This window comes from Diospyros lotus, chromosome 14, assembly GCF_014633365.1.
Source record: "Diospyros lotus cultivar Yz01 chromosome 14, ASM1463336v1, whole genome shotgun sequence".
NCBI classification, from domain to species: Eukaryota; Viridiplantae; Streptophyta; class Magnoliopsida; order Ericales; family Ebenaceae; genus Diospyros; species Diospyros lotus.
Window position 1 is genome coordinate 12637670 of NC_068351.1, and position 19324 is coordinate 12656993.

Sequence of the window (19324 nt, forward strand, 5' to 3'; positions counted from 1 at the left end):
TATATCTTAAACGCTTAAATTTTACGTGCCTATTCTCATCAAGTTTTAGAGTATAGACTATTTGTTTTTAGTCAAAGAACAAATTTTTTTGATTAGGTTAGACAAATAATCCTAAAAAAGTTAACTAAATCACCCAACATTTTTGCTAAAATAATTTTTAATGATCATGTTGTTTCTTTGGTTTGCCGTCAAACCTATCATTTCCTTTACTACTGGAGCATTATCATCCTTGACTTGCTACTAACCTGTTATTAAGTCATTTTTTGGTTTGATCTTTTGAGAATAAACCCTACAAAGAGAAGACTTCATCTCCCATTCATAACTGAAAGTGATTTATTAGAAGAATCATGTTAAATGCACATTACTTTTGTATATCTTAGGCTACATAAATGGATATTATGACTAAAATACCCTTCGCCTCACATGCGTCTCTATGTGCCTCATGAGGGACTTTTTTGTCATTGATACACTTTTATGTAGTTCAAGATATACACAAATGTGTACCAATAGTATTTTTCTTCAGTAGAAATTTGAATTTTGAACTCTTCAACAACTAGAAAGCTCAAAGAAGTCTTTAATTTGAAAAACCAAGAGATTGAAGCATTAAAGTGACTTATATTAAAGCTATTAAGATATGACTGTAGATGAAAATGAAAATGTTATTGGTATCCCTTGAATTACACTTTGAACTATATAATATATGCAAAATGATAAAAATACCCCTCATCTAAGGCAGTAAGATATATGACCAAACTACCTCTCATTCAATGTGATGAGGTGCGGTGGGACGAGACATTGAGGCACGAGAGGTATTTTTAACATTTTACATGCATTATGTAAACTAAAAGGCACCAATACTATGGTCTAGACGAAAAATGGGACTAATCAGGGTAAATCATACCAAAGGTCACAAAACTTTGGTGTACTTTTCAATTTTGTCACTAAACTTCAATTCCTTACAAAGTGATAACAAAACTTTAAAATGTTTTGCAATATAATCACTAAAGTAATTTTTGGATAATTTTTCACCAAAATTGCTGACATAGCAATGGTCACATCAGCGCCATGTCAGTAATTTTAACTAAAAATCATCAAAAAATCACTTTAGTGACCACATTGCAAAACATTTTAAAGTTTTGTTATCACTTTGCATGAAATTGAAGTTTAGTGACCAAATTGAAAAGAACGCCAAAATTTTGTGACCTTCAGTGTGATTTACCCGATCAATCTTATTGAAGCTTGAATTTGAAGCATTGAATGAGTTGTGGTCTTATAACATTTATTTTTTTTGTATTTATCGATCAAGACTTTATAAGTTGGTATTTATTTTTATTCACTTATAAATGATTGGATTGTTATTTTTGTCATTAGAAATGTTCTTGTTAAGCAAGGGATTGTATCAATATTATAACTCATGAACAATGGTTAGTAAATTTCACGTTTATTTGTAAAAAAAATAACAAAAGATATAATTATTTATATTTATATAAATAATTATTTATATTTTCGTTAAGATGGAAGGGAGAGGATTTTGATTCTTAAAATTAAATTTTTATAAATTATTTTTGTAATATTTTTCATTTCACAACTTTTCTAATTCATATATTAAATAACAAACACAGATTTTGTTAAACATATGAGGATGGGTATTTTGGTAACAGTACTTCGAAACGAGGCCTATATAAACCCTAGGAAACGAGAGCCTTAGGGGCCGAAGATCTAGTATGTTCTAACAGATCACAGATCCTCTCCAAGGTAACAATACAAATGCCTTCCTTATCTTCTTCCTTTCTCTCCATTATTATCTAGGGTTTCCTTTCTATTCTCATTTTATATAGCGTATTACACTAAAGCTGCCTCTTCAAGTAGCCATGTGAATCACTATACACAGAGCTCATATTCTGGCTTAGTTACGGGGCAGAAACTGATTGTGATTTTCTCTTCTCAACTAAGGCCCTTCCAGGGACTCTTTGTTCCTATAAACCTTCAAATTGTCCTCGAAATAGCCTTAAGACATTTCGAATTACCTGCAAAAACTAGGGTTTCTGTGTTTTTGCTTGAAATGTCGTAAAGAATGATGAAGATCATTGCCTCTTGAATAACCGAAAGGAGCAAGGCATGCTTCCGCCGTTTGGTTCAGACAGAGGCGCAAAATAAGTGAGTGTCTCTCTCTCCCCGAATCTGTTCGAGGGAAAGGAACTAATTATCCATTTCCCTGGACCTTTCCTATAGGTAGCTTCGGATATCTCTCAGTTTGTCAATGGATCTTATGTATATTTGTAAACTGTATATAATTTAATCATGCATTAATATATTGGTGACAGAGAAATTGCAATGGATCTTCATTCTTCTTTTATTCATATTGGGGTGTTCAAGCTTTTGGATTAATTCTTAGGGGTGGGTGATATAAATGATTCGGATCCAGACATAATCTATATACATTCAGAACCGAATATTTGACGTAATTCATATGAAACTTATCTTCCAGTAATAATTCTACTTTTTAAATTATCATATTAATTCAAATCTTGATACTTTATGCCCCGACATGAATCTTCATCCTAGTCCTGATGAAAGGACACTTTTTGAAGCAATTAAATTGTTCAACTTGTACAAACTATCTCCAAACACGTTCTCTCTTTTATGTTATATTATAAAAAAATTATTTTACTTTTTTATCTCAAAAACTATAATTACTCCGATCACACTTCATATTCTATTCTCTATTTAATTATTTATTTTATTTATTTATTAATAAATTTTAATTTTAATTTTTTTCTTATATATATTTTTTATTATTATAATAAATTAATATTTATTTTCTAATTTAATAATAAATATTATTATATATAATTTTAATATTATTTAATCTATTTTTAAAATAAAATTAAAATTATTTAACAAATTTTTTCACGGTAACTCTTCGTCTTCTCCAGTCATGGGCCTCTTCTTTTTCGTCATAATTAGCTACTTTATTTAATAGCAATCGACGATAAATCAACTATAAGATAATAACTCTAAAGCAATGAAAATTAATTAGTGCCATCCAAATAATTGAAAAGTTCATTAATTATCATTTTCTAATTTTAACAAAGCAAGTTCAACAGAGATGTGATGTAAAGGGTTGGTACTTTGCATTTATAATGTAAAATTATGATGTATAATAATATAAAAAATGTATTATATAAGATAAATGGTACATTATACATGCCAAGAGTCTCTATATAATAGTTATATAATACATATTTTATGTGAAAATTACACCATGCATTAGTGTTATATGTCACTTTTGGTTGTAAATTAAATGATATTTCAAATAGTTTTTTAATACTTTCAATCCCTGATTATTATGCTACATATCTTTTCACTTATTTTTATATTTATTGTGTTCTTATAATCTTATAAAAGTTGTGAATGGATTTGGGTTGTATTTCTCCTCTATCATTTTTCTATCGATTTTTTCTCTAACGTTATCATTCTTTGCATATAAATATAGTCTCTCGTTGCACTTATGAGATACAAAACATTTAGTTATACCAACTCGTTCGTTATTACTGTTATTGTTTACCGAGTTCTTTTATTCATAACTTATTGCTTTTTTGTTTTCGAAATCGTGAGTGCATGTATGCCTTTTACACCTTTCAAGAGGTGAAAATTATCATTAAACTTGATGACATCTATCACACGTCAGATTGTTTTGATCATTTACTAATTGCCTTTATCTTTTCTTAGTTATTATAACACTTTTAACATTATACAAGATATGAATACGCATAAGTAGTATAAAATTTCTCGTTGACCAATTGTCGGTAGATTGAACAAAATGATAAAGTAAAAATTGATATGAAGTCATTTCTAAAGGTTAGGTTTGAATATAAGTAGGGATGTGCATGTACGCTCTATAAACATGGAAGTAAATAAATAATTATATAATACAAATACAAACAAATTTTGGATGCTTTCTTATTTTCGTTAGTATTTTTAATATGAATAGCTAGTTTTGTGCAAATAAATAAATAATTATACAATAAATATAAGTAGAAAGAAATATTAGTATAAGCACCCCGCCCGGATATCCCCAACCACCTGGACCACTCGAACGGGAGCGCTTACGGAAGGAGAAAGAATGAAACACGAGACAAAAACTACCCTGGCATGCATACACAAAATTAAGAACAGCGGAAGCAAAGCTAAACACATGCATTCACTACGGGTACCCCGCTAGCACAGCGGTCACATGATAAATAAACAAACATAGACTCCTGTGCCGACATACACGAGACTCGAGAAAAGATCTGGCACAGTACAAAATAATAGAGTAAACCCTCCTCAAACATCAGAGTTGATAAGGATTGACGGGACTGCCTGTACACCATACCGACTCTGCCACTAAAAGAAGACTCCATTGCCATGGTCCACGCTGCCACTACCTGGAATGATGGAAAAATAAGGTGAGTCGAGAGACTCAGCAATCATAAGAAAAGAAAGGCTAAAGGCTGCACAAAGCCAATAAACTTCTCCCAGAACACCAACCCCCAAATACACACAAGCCATGAGATGCTACAACACAATGGTATAGCATAATAAAAGCACATACCGGTCCCTGGGGCCCACATAAGACACCTGGCACCCAAGTCCCATACCAACATGTCGCTGCTCTAAGAGGCAACATGTATCTCCAACAAACCTGTGCGCGTTGTCCCGGGTCGGTACTCCCATCACCCGTCCATGTCGGTACTCCCAACACCCGAGCCATAGGCTCCCTCGGAACGGTACTCCCATCCGAGAACTAAATACTACCAGTAACCATGCAATGCACATAACAATACAATGGCGTAGTGAGCATCAACGTGATACATAGCGCCCATACATCCAGCATCAGGCCATGCTCCGCCCACATAGTAAACCACACGCGATGCATATGCCCGTGCTGGATGCAACCTAACTAAGTTAGAATATCCGTGTCCAAGCATACTCAATAAACAAATATCCCAACATGCAACCCGTACCCATGTGCATATCAAATCATGAGCAGTAATACAATGTATATAATCATGCAGTAAATCACATACCAGCAGTGCTAGTCAACAGTGCCCAGCACCGATCAACGGCCAGTGACTAGGAGTGTCCCCCCAACGGTCCACATTAGGGCCGTACAATAGTCTACCCCAAAGTCACCAAACAGTCGACCCCTGCCCCACTGCTCGATAGCTCTAACCGAACCATAAATAAATCCGAGATAATCATAGATAAACCCGCACGTCTATGAACCTAGTCCCTAAGCTAGTTCAGCATCATTCTCAAAAGGAGTGGGGGTGGTACAAACCCCTATAGGCTCACAACGAATAAAATTCTAGAAGTCTCGGATTTAATTTAAATTAAAACAAATGGATAACAATTCAATAAATTAAGCTATGCACCGAATTAGAGTAAGGGAGAAGATAAAATACAGGAAATCAATGGGTCTTTCACGGGAATTAAAGAACACGATGAGAGGATTAGAAGCTTGCCTTTACACGGCCGTTTCTTATATTTCTTGCACTCCCGCTGCGAAGTAAAACGTTTAATAGCGATTAATAAAACCCGTGGCTCGCATTAATTAAATCTAACCGTCTAAAATCCCACGTAGGCACACCGTAAATAAAATCTCAATAAATCTCATATTTATTTTAAATTAAATCATGCCTATTACTATTATTATTTATTTAGATAACTCAAATTATACTTATAATCCTTAAGCAACATTTACATAAATAATATATATATATATATGTATAAGCACTTCAAGCTCCAAGTGAACAAGGACGTGTTGCTGCCTCCAATTTCATCCGTCGACATTATATATATATATATATATATAAATGTATCACTTCAATTTCTCCCCTCATGAACACACCTATTAATTATCTTAAGCTTCTCCACTGAACGCGCACACACAATGAACTCACTTAGCTCAATATATATATATATATATATATCACTACACGCCATGGCAGCCACTTGAACCTATCGAAACTTCCATTCCCAACCTTTAAACACCTCAGTACCCCTCACGATCTCATGCAAAAAGGCTGTAAAAATCGGATATGCATACAGATATGGCCACCGAAACTCACTGCCACTTCATATATATATATATATATATCTTCGTTACATATATAAACACACAGTAACCCACTTGGACTGCTCAAAGCACACACTCACAATCTGACATCCGAGACCCAAAAGGAAGAAAAGAGGGAAGAGAAGCTTGCATACTAGAGGAACATGAGAGGAGCAACCGAACAGAAAAACAGTCATCTCCTTCTCGACCAAATAGAGACTCTGCAACACGTCGCCACATATATGAATATATAAACGTTGTATAATCAGTCTTGAATAACAAACCCACTGCACCCATTTAATCCGGCCATTACCGAGAACAACTAAAGATGGAGAAGCAATCGAAGAGGGAGAGAAGAAGAGCTTGCCTATTTGCAGAATCGAAAGCAACAGCAACGCACCCGAACCCTCTCTGTTATGCAATTCTTTCTTCCTCCTCTGCTTCTTCTTCGCTTTTCTTCCCCAGTTTTCTGCTTAGCCGAGATCCTTTCTTCTTCTACCCACACACTCTCTCTCTCTCTCTTTCCACTCACTTATCCACTAAACTCACCGCCTCAATTTGCTTTACGTAATTGCTTAGGAACTTGGGAGCAAATGGCGGTGGGCAAACAAAAGCTGCTGGGAATGTTCTCCAAATAACGATAATAATAATAATAATAATATTAATAACAATAATAATATTATCTATATTTACTATAATAGTAATAAATAAATTTGGGATATTACAATTAGAGTGCTTTTTTTATTTTTGTAATAAAAATAGTTATTTTAGGTGGTTATAGAAAACTTTGTATGCCCGTTGATGAAAAGAAAAATGTTATCGGTATATCATTGTGTATGTCTTAACCTACACAATGATATACCAATGTCTAAAATAACCTCATTTAAGATGACAAGGCATAATGAAGCGAGAAATATTTATATCATTTATGTGTTGTAGTTCAAAGTGTACATAAATAATATATAAATAGCATGATCCCAAAAGGAAAATGGTGTGTAGTTCATTAATTTAATGAATTAAAAAAATGTTTTATGCCTTGGGAACACAAAATATTAATAGAGCTTCAGAATTTGATCATACTCAAACAATGGAGTCTCAATATTCCAATTTTTGTTTGAATATTTGATTTATGAAAATTTATATTAATTTTGTTATTTTGGTCAATTGCTAATTTGGGTAGTATAGATAAATTCCAGTTTTGTTCATTTTTACTATTTGTATTGATCAACTGAATTTTCAGTTTGATTACTCATCGACTGAATTAATTAATTAAAATACGAACCTTAATTACTATGCTCAAAATTCTTCTAATAAACTATTATTATATTATATATATATATATTAGCCAATATATATAATTTATCAAAGTCAAAGATAAATTGAGTGTGGCCGCCGCGAAGTTGCTTGTAATGCATTTCGTTTGTCTTTTAATTGTTGACAAATGGGGTTTGTGTAATTATGATACTAAGGACGACGCCACCCGAATTAGACCCTCTTTAGAATTACATATGTATTGCATCTAATATTACGTATGTATTGCATTATAGGCATTTTTATGGGCCTATTTCGTATTTTTTTATTTATGCATTTTCATGTTTTTTTCTCATGTTTATTTCAAATTTTTCATTATTTTGATTACACTCTTAAATTTGATTTTTGAATCAATTTAACCTTTATAATTTTTTTTTATATAATTACTCGAACTTTTTGTTATTTCAATTAGATCTGTATTTTTAAATCAATTTAATTTATATATTTTCATGCGTAAAAAAAATGGCCAATAGTAAAAAAATCCAAATATTTTCACAAATTTGTAACTTTATCTAATCTTTTCAATTTTGATAATTATATTTTAATTAGCTCAATTTGGTGCAAATTTATCCAACGCCTGAAATCGTATGCCATTGTTAAAGTGACATGCAACATGTAATAAAAAAATAAAAATATAAATGAGATTCACATGTATATATAAGAAAAAATAAAAAAATAATATGAAAAATAAAATGACTAACTCGAGTTAATGGACAGAGTTTTATTTTTTATATTATTTTTTTTATGTGTACATGTGCGTCCTACTCATATTTATTTTTATGAAACATGGCATGACGAGTCAACAATGACACACGTTTTGCAAATCAATTTCAAGCATTGACCAAAATTGCACACAATAAAGCCAATTGAGATATAATTGCTAAAATTGAAACTATTGAATAAAGTTACAAATTTGAGAAAAGTCTTAAGTTTTTCTCTTTTTTACTATTTATTTTGAAAAAAAATAAGATAATAAAGTACACGTCACACTCTATTCTCGTCGAAATACAAGATTTAAATTGAGTCCAAAATGTAATTAAAATAATGAAAATTTTGAGTTGAGAAAAAAAAATATCAAACTACAAAGGTTAAATTGACTCGAAAATGTAGATTTAGAGGTATAATCGAAATAATGAAAAGTTTAAGTAATCACGAAAAAAAACGTAAAAATACAAGGATAAAAATATAAATTTAAGCTTATTTTTAGGTATAAATTAATAGGACTACATAGGCATTAAAATGACTATACATCACTTTAACAATCATATAATTACTGTCTTGTGAGAACGGGATGTACGTTCATAAGCACAACTATCAAAAGTAATCGCAGACGCAAAAAATTAATAAGCAGAACATTACTATATATATATATATATATATAGTGCAATGAGTTTATAGACATGTGATCATTTTTATCTTAAAATCAGAAATGAAATCCCCAATACTATGCATAAAACGACAATCATAATAGCAGGCTACTGGTTGTTGTGACATTGAAGGTTCTGCCCTACATTCCCACTTAACATAATAAAATACATCTAAATAGTAAATGCCAAACTTCACCTCCTGGTGGTTCTCTCTTCTGATAGTAAGCTGATGAGAGCCCTAAAGCCCATCATAGTGACCTCCAACTGTGATGTGAGCTCTAGTAAGGGGCACACCTCTGGCTGCTGAGATTGCTTCATTCAATTTAGTGGCACGGTGAACCACCTCCTTGATCCTCTGCAAATCACCATTCATATCTCCCTACTTCAGCTCCATATCTCATCAAATTCAATTGATGTTAAGTAAAGCTAGGAGTAGAGCTAAGAGAATTAATTCAAATATAATAACCCTCTCAACAATCTATTTAAGAGATGCTGCAACCATATTTAATAACTAGTGTAACCAAATGACTAGTCATTTAGAGTTATGAGAAATAAGAGGGTACTCAATTCTTTTCTTCGTGCTAAAAGTATGTTATGAATGATTTGTAATTTTTTTGCGCAAAAACTACACTATGTATGGTCGATTGAGCAAATTTATTCATTATTATGAATTTATATATGTAAAAATTAAAGAGTAATACTAGTAGTCGTGACAGTCATATGTTGTATCCTTATTGATAGAAGTGTTAGGCAGAAAAAATAACGACATATGATCTTTTTAAATTCATTAAACAAAAAGACGTCACATGACTGATGATAACACCATCAATCTTGACTCGTTATTTAAAACTAAATCCCACTCATTTTTATATTCTCCTTTTTTTTCACTTTATTTCTGTGCAGAGTCCGGTATCACAGCAATGGCTAGAGAATACACATTCTTTTAGCCTCTGTTTCTATTTTGACATGATTGAAGAATGTGTCCTCATTGAAGGTTCTGATCTGAATGATTGATGAATGGTTCAGCGGCAACCTAATTGATCAGATTTCACAATTCTGATCACTTTCATGGTCTGCGGTTTACTTTCTGAACAAGAAACTATCTATTCCGATCAGTTTCACAACATTGAGCTTGCCAGCATGAAACTCCTGGGAATATAATATGTTCAACGAAGAAACCCTAATTGCTATCGTACAAAATTTATCGCAATTATGAGAAGTTACGAACCTTTTCATCGGCGTAGATCTGAAATCGGAGCTTCTGGTTCTGTTGGCACTGCTGCTGGTTTCTCCGGTGGCTTCCCAAGACGATGATGCAAATGGTGGCGGCGGCGACGCCGAACGAGCAAATTGCGCCGATTCCAGTCATGCTCCACTTCCATAGGTTCCGGCCACCGCCTTTCTCTTCGCCGCCGGCCTCTTCTGCAGGTAAATCAATTTTGTTCTTCTTGCTGCTGAGTGTCTCTTTCTCAATTTTCATCTTCGATCCAATACTGGACTTGGGGGAGGGAGAGTCCATTTTCATGTCGACAAATTCATTTTCCTTCATTTTCTTGAAGAAAACTTGCGAAACTGTGTCCTGATCAGGCTCCACGGGTCCAGGATCGATTGGAACCCTACTACTCTGTTCCAATCGGATCGGGACCGGAACTTTCTCCGTGGAATCAGCGACTTTCTGGGACGTTGGAGAAGGGCAGATGAAGTAGTTCATGTTGAAATCAATTTCTGGATCGGGGCGCCCATATTTTCTGGAGAAAATTTTTCTGCCTCCGTCGTCATGGATTTGGAGAAATCCATGGTCGGGGAGGAGTTCCCACTCTTCAAGATCCATGTTCTCATAACCCGGAAAGAAGAACTACTTCTTTCTGGGAGAGGCGTAGTGTAGTAGTGTAGTAAGCAAGAAGGGTGGTTCAAAGCATGGATTATAGGGATGGCGCCTGGCGGTGATGCTGTTGAATTATTGGCTCAAGGAAGGTGACTTCCCTGTTGTTGAGTGCACATTTGGGATAGAAAAATATATAATTGATTGATAAATACAACAAAAAAAAAAAAAAATCTAAAACTGTGTCCAGTATAAATTTTAGACTTTAGCAACCCTCAAAAGCATTACTATATATTTATCCTGGGGGAAGCCAACGAATGGTTCATGGGCCTAGGAGGGACCCACTTTGAGACACAGAGACAGTGAGAGAGCAATTTGGTTGTTTCAGTGAGTCAGTCAGGGCCCCAAGGGAAAGAGCAAATGGAAAAAGTGTAGGTTGCTTTGGTTTGGTTTGCTTGTACGGGTTGGCTTGGAATGACACGGACTTTATCAGGACCAAAGCGGCGCTTTGTGTATCCGTTAGATTAGATCCATCGTCCATCCCAAAATAATTCTAGATGCTTGCAAATATCATCTCTCTAAAATCATGTTATATATACATTATTTTTTACATCTCGAACTACATAAGGGATATAATCAAAATATCTTGCGCCTCTCCATGCGTCTCTATGCGCCTCATGAGGGATATTTTTGTCATTAGTACAGCTTTGTGTAGCGTAAGATGTACACAAAAGTATATCAATAGCATTATTCATCTCTTTAACAGTGGCCTACCTGCCTGCTTTGTGTATCGGTTGTCAAATCATAAAAATTTATAGCTCATATATCACTAATTTTTTTCTTAATTTTCTCCTTTTAATTTCCTTGCTAATGATTCGTAGCCTTCAACGTATAATTTTTTTTATTATTTTCTATTATACATAATTAAATTATGCATAATTATTTTCTATTATTATACACAAAAAAGAAAATTCTTATTTTAATTATGTTTCGTGCATTTTAAAGTGGAGAGACGTGAAGAGTTTTGGGCATGCAAATGAGTGATTGATTTGGCCACACGTATCACGACTACAGGAGTGATGGTCATCTCCCTCTCCCTCTCCCCATCCATCCTATTCAAAGCTCAATTTAAGAATCCTTACCTAATTTATTGTTTTTACGTTTCCATTCATTTTTTTTATTTTTTGTATGATAATAAATGAAATATTAAAAATATCTTTTGTTCCTTTTTCCCTAAAATTGAGATGTTTCACATCAGTTAATAAAAAATAAGGTTGCGTTTTCTTTACTATTTTCAAGTCATTTTTAATTTTTAATTTTCTAAAATAATGAAAACGTGTTCTCTTAATTGTTTTTAAAAATACATTTTTAAAAATAAAAAAAATTATAAAGAAAACTCAAAACAATAAAAAGTTGTTTTTGAGTGTTTTCATCTAAAATAAATTCTAAACTCAAAATATATTTATTTATATATTTATTCATATTTTATTATTGTAATAGAAAAAATATTACAAAATTCATTAACTTGAAAATGTATATATTTTTGAATAATATTAACATTAAATATTTATAATTTACTAAATAATCAAATTTATTGAATAAAATATCATTAAAAAATTATTTTCAAAATTTCAAAAAAACATGTTTTTTAATTTTCTATTTTAAAAAATAATTTATCAAAATAACAAATAGAACGCGTATTTAATTTTTTAAATACAGACTATCAAAACAAAAAATTAAAAATAAATTAAAAATTAAAAATTAAAAATTAAAAAGTAAAGAGAATGCACCGTAACTCTTCCAATATGGTTATTTAGTTTTTTTTAATATATATATATATATATATATTGAACTTTTAGTTTTATTTTAATTTTACAAATAAGAATTTTAATTTTGAATTGTTTAATAATATACTTAATTTTAGGCGTATAAAGAACCCAAGCCCTGGTGTTCGGTGGGGGAACCCAAGCCCTGGTGTTCGGTGGGGGCAACGTTTGTCGTCCTATTTTTTCTATATATATATATATATATATATGCATATATAGAGATATTAAATATGCTATATCTATACAGATTTTATATAATATATTATTTAATTAAAACTATTATATTGTAATGGATTTATAATTTTTAGTTTATAGTTGCATTTTTAATTAAAATACATTTTTATAATTAACTTAATTAAAATTTAATTAACATTTTATGATAATAGAAGAAATATCCGTGTAAAAAGAATAAATGGGTAAATTATCAAATAAGTCATTATACTTTTAAGTAACATTTTATTAAAATGAATAAGATAAGATTGTATCAAGATAACTTTTGAATGTTTTTCAAACTAATATAAGAAATAATTAAAATAAGACTGGAAAGCATTTTAGAATTTTTATCAAATTGTTTGTCAAATTTTTTTAAATACATTGAAAGACGTATGCTTTATTTTTTTTTATTTGTAAAATCCAAGATATATTTATCTTAAGAGGAGAGATAAATATATTTAAAAATATCAAATAAAAAGCCATGTGACTTCTTTTCTAATAATCGTCTTATAAATTTAATAAACACATTAGAAATGATAAAAGTTTGAAATGTTTTTCATATCTTAATTTTTTTTATTTATATATTAATTAATAAATATTATCTTATACTTAAAAGGCAAATAGAGTATTATACTTTAAAAATTATCAAGTTATGACATTGTGTGGTTCTTCGAACCTAGATTTAGGGTTCAATTTAGATGTTCGATTGTGAAAATTCTTTCGATTTGGGATAAAGTTGATGGTGTTAATAAATTAAAATGTCATTGAAAAATGTTAAAATAGTATCTATTACATTGGTTAATATAGTATTGAATTTAAAAATATAGTGATTTATTTAACTTTTTAAAAGGACATTGACTAATTTGACTCTGAGTAAGAAGATAGCCTCATTTGGCCGTTCTTCAAATATAGTAGCTAATTTGACTCTTGGGCAAAGTAAAGTGACTTATTTAACACTTCACATTAAAAAAAAAATTATAAGAATCTCTAAAAATATTTTTAGATCACAAGGAATTTCCATATAAATGGTTCAAACTATAGCGATTTAAGGTAATTTATCTATTATAAATTTGAAATGAAGCTTAAATTTGATATATTATTGAAAAAAATAAAAAATTTACACAAATTAGCTATATTATTGAAAAATGAAAATTTTATAATAAAATTGAAACAAAATAATTTTAAAATTAAAAGTTTCTTATAAACTCTAAAGCCTAATCAAAATCAACAATTTAATAATTTTAAATAATTTACCATTTTTAAAATTAAAAATTAACTTTCAAAAACATAACAAATCCTTATATATATAAAAGTATAATAGTCGTGAAAAAAGAAATTTTTTATTTACAATTAATACTTATTGCATTAATAATTTATAATTTGTAATTTACATTAATAATTTAAATATTTCAATTGCTTTGAAATAATAAGTTGTAATACCTCGAGAGCCCAGAGAAGTTAATATATATCGAGGATAGTGTAAGAAAGGAAACAACACCAGCTGGATACCTTTTGGGCTGAATGTTAGCAAAGAACTCCCAAGTTAAGCATGCTTGACCTGGGGTAATCCAGGGATGGGTGACCCCTCTGGGAAGTTCGTGTAGGCCCATCAGGATATGTTGTTCCGGTCCTTCCTATCGCTCGAACGGGATGTTACAAATGGTATCAGAGCCGACTCCCGAGCCTCTGAACGCAGTGGTGGGGCAAACCTCAGCGATGACGCTGAGTCCCCGATGGGAGGTGCGTGTAGGCACCTTAGGCAAATCTCACATCGGCCATGCATCGGGGGAGATCTGGGACCGGTTGTAAGGTCGTATGACAAGGACGTCATGTGCTCAAGGGGGAAAGAATGTAATACCCCGAGAGCCCAGAGAAGTTAGTATATATCGAGGATAGTGTAAGAAAGGAAACAACACTAGCTGGATACCTTTTGGGCTGAATGTTGGCAAAGAACTCCCAAGTTAAGCGTGCTTGACCTGGGGTAATCCAGGGATGGGTACCCCCCTGGGAAGTTCGTGTAGACCCATCAGGGTATGTTGTTCCGGTCCTTCCTATCGCTCGAACGGGATGTTACATAAGTAGTAATAAAAATTCTCCCCCAAAACTTGCATTAATGATTTGCATTTAGTACTTATTGTATTAATAATTTACATTTTATAATTTACATTAATAATTTAAATCTTTCAAATGTTTTGAAATAATATATACTAATTATTATAAAATTAATAATGAATTTCAAACACATTAGTTTTTTAATACTAATTATGGAATTTCCAATACATTCTTACGTGAATATTAAATATTTAATTAATCCGTCAATCAATCAAAAATAAATACTATTTATGATAAATATGAATAGACATTTAAATTATTAATTAAGTTACAGAAAATTACTTATTTATATAAAATTCTATCTTTATATAATATAATATAATAATATATAGTAGAATAATATGCAAATATTTCTTTCTTCCAAAAATTTTCCAAACTAACTTTTACATCTAAAATTTGTATTAAACTTGCATGAATTTTTCAATACTATTAATTAATCAAAAATAAATATTTTATGTTACATCTTCTCATCAATTAATTCGTCGATCAATCAAAAATAAATACTATTTATGAAAAATATAAATAGACATTTAAAGTATTAACTAAGTCACCGAAAATTATCCATTAAATAAAATATTATATTTCTATAATATAATAATATATAATATATTATATTAAAGTAGAATAGTTTGCAAATTTTTGTTTCTTCCAAAATTCTGTCAAGCTATTTTTTGCTTCTAAAATTTATATTAAATTTGCATGGATTTTATGAGATATATTAATAGACAACTTAAACTATTAATTAAGTTATAAAAAATTGTCCATTTATTTAAAATATTATCTTTATATCTTTATTCTATATATATTTATATAATATTAAAATATGATAGTCAAACAAAGTATTTTGCCAAGTGTCAATCAATGGTAAATTTTTTCCCTAAAAAACTTGCATTAAATCAAAGGTAGTGATTAATTAATTATTAATTATTTTAATAATTATATTATAGTCTTGAAAATGTGATATTTTAACAAATTCATAAAAAATTATTTAAGGTTGTCAAATGGTAGGGTTTTTCAATACTAATTAATATTTAAAGTATCACATTTTTAAAACTATGGAAGAAATCAAAATTCATATTTTTAAAATTTTGTTATTATTGAAAAAACTTATTTTTACTCATATTTAAGAGTTTTAATTTATATTTATAATTATAATATAATAAATAGAAAATAATAAACGTCTTTGAGTGGATATATTATAGATTTTATAATATTTATCTATAAATAAATATAATATAATGAATACAAAAATTTATAAATATTTTGCCAAATGATCTACTTATTGTATTAATTATTCTTTAACACATTAATAACAGTACATTGAATTAAAAGTGTTCTTCATTAATATATTAAATAACGAATAATTAATTACACTTAATTTTTGATAAATAATTAAAGATTACAAAAATTATAATTATTAATTCTGTTAAAATTATTTAAAATAATAATTTTATTTTTTTATTTTTAAATTAAACTCTTCCGTGTATCACACGCTTCACCAATAATTTATAATTAAACTCAGATAGACCATTTATGGCCAAGGAAAATGATCGTCTTCGAATGGAGCCATGTATAATGCTTTAATTAATGTTAAAGCATTTGACTATTATGTACTTAGACATAGAATAAAAAATAATTTTTAAAATCATATCTAATTTTTTAAATGGACCAATACATTTTGTGGTTTCTTTTTAAGTTTTATCCTGTTATCATTTTTGGGAAAGATTTAAACTACGTTCTTTTTGTTATTTTTAATTTTTAATTTTTTAAAATAATAAAAACGCATTATCTTTGATATTTTTAAAAATAAAAAAAAGAAAAATAAAACTCACAATAATAAAAAATTATTTTGAGTATTTTCATCTAAAACAAACTCTTTCATCAAAACACATTTATTTATTTATTCATATTTTATTATTATAATGAAAAAATATTACAAAATTTATTAACTTTAAAATATATATAGTTTTGTTAATAATATATTAACATTAAATACTTTTAATTTACTAAATAAAATATCATTACAAAATTATTTTCAAATTTTAAAAGAGAACGTATTTTTTAATTTTATGTTTTGAGAAATAATTTTTTAAAATGACAAAGATAACGTATTTTCAATTTTCTAAAAACAGACTACCAAAACAGAAAACTGAAAATGAATTTAAAACTCAAAACTGAAAATTGAAAAATAAAGAGAACATAGCCATATTTTAAGTTCGAGATATTTATTTTTCTCTTTATTTGGATTCAATAGCTCGCTGGCCTTGTCCATATATAATGGCATAGCTAGCCATTATCTTTTATTATCTCTATAACTCGAGATGCCCATCCTCGCGGGGTTCCACCGCTCGGTCTTACGATTTTAACAGAGAAGATAAATCTAAGTCTGATCTACAATAACTACATAGAAAGTGAATTCGAATAAAAAAAACTTAACCCACCCACCACTCCTTGCTAATCACTAGGACAACCCCGAATACCCTATTTCTATAACTTGTCTATATGGTTTCTGAAATATCCTATGAACTGTCATTGTCTTTGTTGTGAATGACTTACCTTTTATCTTTATCTCCTTTTTCTTAATTTTTTAACATGCAACTCTCATTTATGGTTGCGATTGTTTCTCTATCTTTCTTTTTTTTATTTGCTCTAATTATTTATTTTTTTATGTACCTCTAGTTGTTTTCAGGGCATAGATTAAGTAATCGGATGAGTAATGTGTTAATATCAATCTGATAATTAAGTGTTAGTATTTGATGAAGTCTTTATCAATTAAACTACTAAAAAGAATGATTTTTTAATTTTATAAAATAATATCAATTAAAAGCTTCATTGCTTCAGAGTTAAAAATTGCAGCGGTTGCCGACCACCTGTTAGGACTAAATTTTATAAATATATATATATATATATATTTCTAAATGCATGGATAATTTATAAAATATTAAAATTAAAATTAATAAAATTTTATTTATATTCAATTATGCCACCAAAAATATTAAGTAATTTAACTATACTATCAATTAAAAAAATACTTACTTTATAAACTATAATACAAAAATTTAATTAGTGATTTTACATCTAAAAAAAAAAAATCTTATAATTTTTATTATTATTTTTTTAAAATTAAATAAATTATCACCTAAGACCACTAACCCTTGAGCCGACCGTGGCCACTAGCTAGCCACAAATGGAAATTGTTTTATTTATTTCTTAAAATTTAAGGGTGGGAAAAGGGTCGAAGATCATATAATTTATTAATCAATTTTTTTTTTTTATTCCCAATGCACAGGTTAAGTGATTGGGAGATGATAAGTTAGAATTTGCACCAATAGATCATTAATTCGATTTCTTATCTTGTGCAGTGAAACAAAACTTTCACTTACAATTTATTTCATTTGTCAAAATCGAGAACACAACTGATAAGAGATAGTGTAAGAGTGATAATTTCAAGATTATATTATTTTTAAACAATAACGGAAGTTGTTATCATTTTGTGAAATGTGACTATAATTTATACAATTATGTCAAAAACAGTTCTCAATTCTTTTTTTTTTTATGTTTTTTAAGTTCGTTCTCAATTCTCTTATCAAGCTCAATTCTCTCCCCCCAGACGAAAAGAAATAAAAGGGGATAGGGCTTGTAAATGCAAAAAAAAAAGTTAAAAATTGTTTCTTATAACAAAATTAATTTGTTTAAATAAATTCAAAAACAATCATGGGTAAGAAATTTACAATTTTTAAATAAAATTAAAAAATTTAAATTGATTACTTTTTCTTTATATTTATAAAGTGAGCCAACTCACTTTGTTGAATGAGTAAAATCGATAATATTATGTCGTCTAACATAATATTTGTTTGATACGACGAAAAATAGTCCTTTTATCCCTTTAGTTAGTTAAATTAGCCATCCTATCAACTTCAATTCATATATTACTATTTATATCATTATTCTTCTTTTAGGACGTGTTTGGTATCAACTTTTTACTTGCGACCTAATGCTAGAAACTCATTAAAAATTTAAAGTTCTTGGTTAGAAAGTTATAAATAGTGTAACACAAAGAAATTTCTCTTAATTTCAAAGGAATTTTATTTTGAAATAATTAATTTGAGTTAATTAAATAGGACTCCAAATAAAAATTTAATAGGAATTGTTGCAATCTATTAAAAAGTTGTGGACTTGGGAGACTAATTTAATTTAGTAAATTAAGTATAAATTAAATTAAGTTGAGTGATAGTAAAAAATTTAAATAAAATAGAGATTAAATAAATAACATAACGTTTATTTAAATGAATAAGATAAAGTTATATTAAAATAAGATTGAAATATGTTTCAAATCAAAATATAAAATAACCAAAATAAGACTAAAAATATTTTATTAAATTATTTGTTAATTTTTTTGAAATATATTAGAGGATATATGTATTATTTTTTCTTATCTGTAAATTAATTTAAAAAACAACTAATCTTGAATCGAGTTTGAGGAGACTGAAGCATTAACAAAATTAACTAAATTTTTAATATGTTGTAAGCATTGAGTAAACATTCTAATGGTATATAAATCACGAACAAA

General features: G+C 29.2%; 1 protein-coding gene and 2 non-coding genes across 3 annotated transcripts; 2 read left to right on the forward strand and 1 right to left on the reverse strand.

Annotated features, from left to right (window-relative positions):
• Positions 1–1899: 1899 nt before the first annotated feature.
• LOC127791279 (small nucleolar RNA U19) lies at positions 1900–2019 on the forward strand. The gene has a single exon (XR_008020916.1). It is a non-coding gene; the product is annotated as a small nucleolar RNA U19 (small nucleolar RNA).
• Positions 2020–2086: 67 nt separating this feature from the next.
• On the forward strand, positions 2087–2248 carry LOC127791247 (small nucleolar RNA snoR138). Its single transcript, XR_008020890.1, has one exon. It is a non-coding gene; the product is annotated as a small nucleolar RNA snoR138 (small nucleolar RNA).
• A 6506-nt stretch (positions 2249–8754) lies between these two features.
• On the reverse strand, positions 8755–10790 carry LOC127789601 (uncharacterized). The gene is made up of 2 exons (XM_052318536.1): positions 10010–10790; positions 8755–9136 (listed from the first exon to the last, which is right to left on the reverse strand). Exons 1-2 carry the CDS (start codon positions 10610–10612, stop codon positions 9020–9022), a joined length of 720 nt encoding a protein of 239 aa, XP_052174496.1. The 5' UTR covers positions 10613–10790; the 3' UTR covers positions 8755–9019.
• Positions 10791–19324: the final 8534 nt, after the last annotated feature.

Excerpts from the sequence above, each read along its gene's own strand:
- LOC127789601 (XM_052318536.1), bottom strand. The coding sequence starts at position 10,612 with ATGGATCTTGAAGAGTGGGAACTCCTCCCCGACCATGGATTTCTCCAA. Across the intron at positions 9,137-10,009 it reads AGATCTACGCCGATGAAAAG|AGGATCAAGGAGGTGGTTCA; the intron begins GTTCGTAACTTC and ends GGTGATTTGCAG.